Below are 6,024 nucleotides of genomic sequence, written 5' to 3'. Positions count from 1 at the left end.
CTAACTAACATGCTAGTTAACATTAGTAATTAAACCTAAACTGCTGATGTCAAAACAGTCTGCGAGCTTCTCCTGGCAATACGGTAATTTGTTGACTGTGCGACAGCAACTCGGGTAGTTATGACACAATCATTACAAAAACGTCTGCTATGGAGCCATAACATGAGGTACAAGGTAGGGGAGTCTTTTATACATTGTTGTGTTTCTAAATAAATTGTGCACAAATATAGTCTTGAAACGCTTCAGATGTAAAGTTATTCACTGTCAAAGTGGCACCAAAATGAACTGCAGGTGATGTGTTGGTATAGCATTGAAATGGCGCCGTGGGGGCTACACGGAGAGGAGAGGCTTACCCCCTTGTATGCAACACCTGAAATACGATACATCTGGAACGTATTTCCTTATTGTAAATGAATGATTTTCTGGTTTAGCTAAATATCCATCGCAAATATGACCTTTCGGTAACGCTAACTCAGTAATCTATGGTGGGCAATACAGCACCATGAAGAAAAGACATAGGCTATTGGATGTGTTCAATCTACATATGATCTCACGCACCTGGGAGTAAGCAGAATTGATTCTTCCTCCTCCTTCGCCGTGGAATATGTAGATGCTGCCTTGGCCGCCATTCTCCAACGGCGCTCCAACCGCCAGCTCACTGAAACCGTCCGTGTTCAGATCAGGCAGAACAGCAAGAGAAGACCCAAACCTTCCTTTTTCAGATGCATCCCCTCTTAATACTAACGGAGAATCATCTAAGTGACACTCCACGTTCTGGTGAAAATATAAGGATGAGATCTAATGATTGCAAGGTTTACAAAAAAATAAACAGATTTATCATATTATTTATTTAATGACACCAGATAAAACTGTCAACTGTTTACCAAACTACTTAAGCTGCAAACGTAAACTCTTCCTTCTCTGTCAGTGTCGATATACATCGGGGCAGATATGAGGATCAGGTCGGTGTAGCTGTCGCGATTCACGTCCATCGCACAAACAACAGCTCCAAAATATTCACCGCTCTGAAACTGTGAAAGCAAAAAAATTAACGATTAAAATAATCAGCCTACAGAAAAGAAGGAAATTTAAAAAATGCTTCACACATTGACTTTCAGGACTTCCAGTCCTTCTTCAAAGTAAGCACACACCTGCCATGGAAAGGGATCAATCGTTTTCTGATTTATGTCTCGAAAAACTACCATCACAGCTCCTCGGTGTTGATGTCTTGGAGCGCCAATAATTGTCAATGGGCCTTGGTACGTATTTGCGACTGCCATGGAGTAACCTAGAATTAAAGCCCATCAGTTAAAAGTCTGGCCAACTCAAAGCAAACTGTCTATTCTTGCATATTATTGTTAGCCTACTAGTACAGTAGCCTTTCTCCAGAACCATTTTACCCCAAAATTACTAACAGAAGCACCCCAAACCACCTAATATCTCCACTATATATTACTCCACTATATAGACAGAGTACTTCTACATCAGAGGAAGACATTGTACTACTACAGTTACCTAAAAGATAATGTTGCAGATTCAGAACTTAGCCTAGCCTACTCACAAAATATCACAATTAAAATGTGGAGTAATCAGAAAGATGAATAATGGACTCATGGCAGCGCGCTACCCATCCGGTCCGTTATGAGAGGCAATCAGCAAAAGCTGCGCTAATCAACCAAAAAGAACAGGACTAGACAAAGATGGACTCACATTCGATTCACAGAGACGCAGTCAGCCTGCACCGGACTGTGAGAGTGTGTGCACAGAGAGAGAGAGAGAGAGAGAGAGAGCGAGACAGGGCGGAAAGAAAAGGTGGAAGGCAATGCAAATAAAGAGGGTTTTTTTGCACACACATTTTAGTGACCTCCTTTTCGTCAACAATATTGCATGTTGATATTGCCACGCTGTCTCGTCATATAGCCTATCGTTAACAAATTTAAAACTTCAGCTGTTAATTTCCAAACAGGCATAGTGGCTTGATGGTTAATGTTGAAGTGTGGATTTGATTTGCAAGGGGAGTTTGCCGACGATAATGTTATTAGTGTTATAAGTTAAAAGCACACTTAATAATAGGACCCAGGATGAGTCTGTTGAAAACTGCTGTCTTCGCCCGGTCAGCTAAAAGATTGTCTCGCATTGCCAGACCTTTCTGCACAGCACTGTGCAGGAAGCTCCAGGATCAGGTTATGTTCTGCCTCTGTGAGGTTTCTGCTCAATGAACCTTCGCTGTTTCTTTCAGACTACTGATTTTTAAATTTGGGAGAATCTGATTAAATCAGTAACAATGCATGTTGGACCCAACATTTCCACAAATATCCTCCAGTGTGGGCCAGCAGGTATTACCCTTACCTCTACAGGGAACAGATATGAATATTACATGTTTCAGACAACGTTATCTCCACATAAAAACTTTTTTTTTTCAAATCAAGAAAGATCAGATTAACATTTAATCATTGAAATGGAAAAAGTCAAACAGTTCCGAATATTCTTGAATTTGAAATTATCCACAATAGCCGAGTCTAGTCTTCATTCATCTTCCCTTAAGGCATTCGTAAAAACACCATGATTTCTATACTGACTTCGACACAAAAAACACAAAATAAAATGTTTTATACAGGCTGTAATAAACAATATTAAAAATTCAGAAAGAGGAGAAAAGATTGCAATGAAGCAGTGCAGTTTGTTTGGCCTTTTGTATTTAATTTCTTACCCAGATAACTGTCACTATCTATAGGAAGCGTAAAGGGTCTCAGCTCTTGGCCTCTACTTGTAAATGGCAGGTAGCCTCCCCTCCACTCGTTAGCACCGACAATGCCCATCTGAAATCCCTGAAAACCAAATGTTTAATTGAACAGGCTTTCTATATTTATTATGTTACACATTTCCACTAAATCCAAAACATGTTTAAGAAAGTTAAAAGGAAAGCAAGCAAGTGAATAAAGTTGTTACAATAACATTGTCCAAAGAAAATGCTGCAGTGTTACATACTGTACATAAAAGGTCTATTTACTTTTTATCAACATGTGTGTATCTGTTTGCATTGTCCAGTGAACTTCTTTCAGTTTCTTTTATTACCTGAGGCAAAAAAACTGCACTGAATCCCTCTTGAGCCATTTCCATTTTAAGTGACTCTCCACTTTGCGATCCTGTAACAGCAACATGAATGAACACAATAATCTCTCAATGCAGCATGATACGATGGCCACATCCCAATATTTTCTACAGTGGAGTTACAAAAAGGATAGTTAATGAAAATCAAATACTGATTTATAAAAGGTGCATGCATGAGACTAAAATTGTATGCAAGTTGACATTTTAAGACAAATTTGCCAATTATATTTTTTGGAAACCATAGATAACTATACCTTCAATTGCAAAGAGCTTGGCCTGTAAGCTCTCCCTTATTTTTTCAAGTGCGGCAAAGTTCTCCACTTGAAACACTTGACTTTCTTTGGGATTTGACGCAATGGTGTTCAGTTCCTGTTTTGCATTCGGATCCGTAAATGCACCCCCCACCTAGAGATTTTTAAAACAAGTGTATGAGGTGTTGTGTCGAGTTACAGAGGTAATTAGCTGCTCAAATTTACTGACTGGAACTAAAGAACTTACTCCAATAGCAAATCGAACAATTTGTTGCTTCTCAGCTAAGTCTGCAGCAGAATCTAAGTCATTCCGGTCGTGTGACGCTCCATCGGTAATGACTATCAAGACCTTCTTCACATTTGACCTGGAACCCTTTGTTGGTATGAAAATCTGATTGCTGTCAAAAGAAAGATGCAATTTCAACACACCTTTTGCACTGCATTTTGTACTAAATTCAGTCCCTCCAGGATTTCGCAATGTTGCAATCGCGCCAATTCAGCAAATTCAACCAATCACTGTGACTTTGGTGCAACTGGCAATTTTGACCAATCATCGCAACTTTTTTGCAAATTTGACCAATAACCAGAGATTCCCGCAACTTAGGCCAATCCCAGCAGTCCCACGTGCCAGACTTTGTATCAGTATGTGACTCTGAGAGCCACTGACCAACATGAGTGACAACGGGTTGACGTCACACGTACTGTGCGTGGCCACATTCATTTCCTTGTATAATGAGACGTGTGTGACTCAAACTTCTCACTTTTATCAACAGAAAATACAGCAAAAGAGCATGCAAAAGACTTCTGACCATCTTGCCAATCTGTATACATTTTAACATCAATGTACTGTGTAACGATTTTTCACTCTGATCTCGCTGAAGTGGCTGCTGTTTCAATTCTGTCGGCTCTCTGCAGTTCCCCCCGCGACTGACACGCAACTTCATTGCAACAAACATACAAAAAGCATTGCAATTTTTATCGCAATTGTTTTTACAAAAGCTCCCGCAATATGGGCCACAAAAATCTTTAAAAAAAAAGCCCGGGAAATCCTGGAGGGACTGACTAAGCTATCGTATAATTAATTACATGTCTGTTAAAGAAAACTAAAATATCAGGACAGCTTGGACAGTTATTTTCCCTTGAGGATGTGTGGTTATGTGGCAGCTAGTTGCTCTATGGAACCATGTTTTGATGAGCAGGTCAACATTTGTTTGTCGCCCAATGCAGAAAAAAGGAAGGCTGGCCGTGGTCCTGAATAACATTTAAATAAAGGGAAGCTACATTTAGTTAAGGGCAATTACTTGAACACAGAACAACACAAGCCAAATGCTTGCAAAAGAGTAGCATGCTGTGTCTGCACACTGTCCCTGTTGACACTGCTACTATAATTTGTAAAAGTCCCACAGTTTCTTCTTATAGCTGCTATTGACTGTGCACAAAAATTATCATGAGACCAAGTGTACATAAGCTAAGTTCAAACTACTATCACCTAGCCACACTTTGATAGATTGTTAGTATCATCCTCTGGGTTCTAAAAGATTCCTAAGAACTTCCTGTGCAAATGGGAAAGTCAACATGATATGGGCACTTACACCACATATTTGATGGCTGCAGCTGTGTAAGTTGTTCCCCCTTGTTGCCTAATGCCGTTAACTTTAGCTTCCCATCCAGTTCCAGAGAAAAAATCATCAAAGTAAAAATGGACACTGGGAGTGCTGGAGAACTGGGCAACAGCAAACTGTAAAAATAGGAGAAAGAAAAATAAAGGACATTAACTGTTAATTTGAATCTTAAAATGTAACTGTCAAATGTTTGTAGAAACTATTGACAAATGTAGATTTATCCATTTTATTTAACACTGCACCAGAAATGAGTTCTGAGTGGGTGCTACAGTCAAACTGGTTGTGTAAACACAAAATTACCTTTGTGTCTAGCGACAGGAGTGAGCGGACCAGATCTATCACAAAAGTCTTCATTGTCCCAAAATCCATCCAGGATACACTGCCAGAACCATCCAACAGAAATGCTATGTCAGCTGATCGGCACTCTGTCAAAGATTGTTAAGTAAATTTTGAGTTAGCTCAAACATTTTTCCACACTGTAGCCTGCGCTTAACATAAATGCAGCAAACAAAATGCAGATTCTGTATTTTCCAATAAATGGACAAAAATAAAACATAACATTTTTGATGTCCCCTTGCTCCCTTTAAATTTACCTGCATCCTCTGAGTGAATTTACAAATCTAACACTTAGTATTATTAGTTGCATTGATAATGATATATTTATAATAGGTGCAAGCTGATCAATTGACGTGTGCATTTTGTTTGAAACCAATTCTTTAATCACAATTATTAATCCTACAAGAAAATAGATTATGGTAGTCATTATTTTCATTGTTATGCATGTCAAAGATCTGGTTTCAAATAAACTCAACCTGTAAATTATGAATTGATCTTTTTTTTGTCTCAGTATTTGCCTCTTTAAATTACTTACTACTTTTACTATTATTATTTAAGACAGGTCTTCTTCTGTTCTTTTTGAAGAAATGATTTAGACAATATGCTGTAGGAGTATCTACTCTATATCTGCTTGTTTCAGTGCTCAGGCAGGAAGGAGAAATAAAAGCTCATCACTGTGGCTCAGTGGTAGAGCGGTTGCCTGC

At 38.9% G+C, this 6,024-nt stretch overlaps 1 protein-coding gene across 3 annotated transcripts in view; it reads right to left on the bottom strand.

The window, feature by feature from the left end:
- Positions 1-6,024, bottom strand: part of LOC116671445 (integrin alpha-X) — a 15,706-nt gene that overhangs the window by 6,259 nt on the left and 3,423 nt on the right. For 2 of the 3 annotated variants that reach the window (XM_032502741.1, XM_032502743.1), the window contains 9 exons: positions 5,285-5,409; positions 4,955-5,106; positions 3,610-3,760; positions 3,366-3,516; positions 3,076-3,146; positions 2,711-2,828; positions 1,152-1,288; positions 885-1,031; positions 559-774 (listed from right to left, as the gene is read on the bottom strand). In XM_032502741.1, the coding sequence (XP_032358632.1) occupies positions 559-774; positions 885-1,031; positions 1,152-1,288; positions 2,711-2,828; positions 3,076-3,146; positions 3,366-3,516; positions 3,610-3,760; positions 4,955-5,106; positions 5,285-5,409 (1,268 nt within the window). The remainder of the gene's footprint in view (positions 1-558; positions 775-884; positions 1,032-1,151; positions 1,289-2,710; positions 2,829-3,075; positions 3,147-3,365; positions 3,517-3,609; positions 3,761-4,954; positions 5,107-5,284; positions 5,410-6,024) is intronic. The other variant, XM_032502742.1, reaches the window with a different exon arrangement.

This window comes from Etheostoma spectabile, chromosome 21, assembly GCF_008692095.1.
Source record: "Etheostoma spectabile isolate EspeVRDwgs_2016 chromosome 21, UIUC_Espe_1.0, whole genome shotgun sequence".
NCBI lineage: Eukaryota > Metazoa > Chordata > Actinopteri > Perciformes > Percidae > Etheostoma > Etheostoma spectabile.
This window is presented reverse-complemented; position numbering and strand designations above follow the sequence as displayed.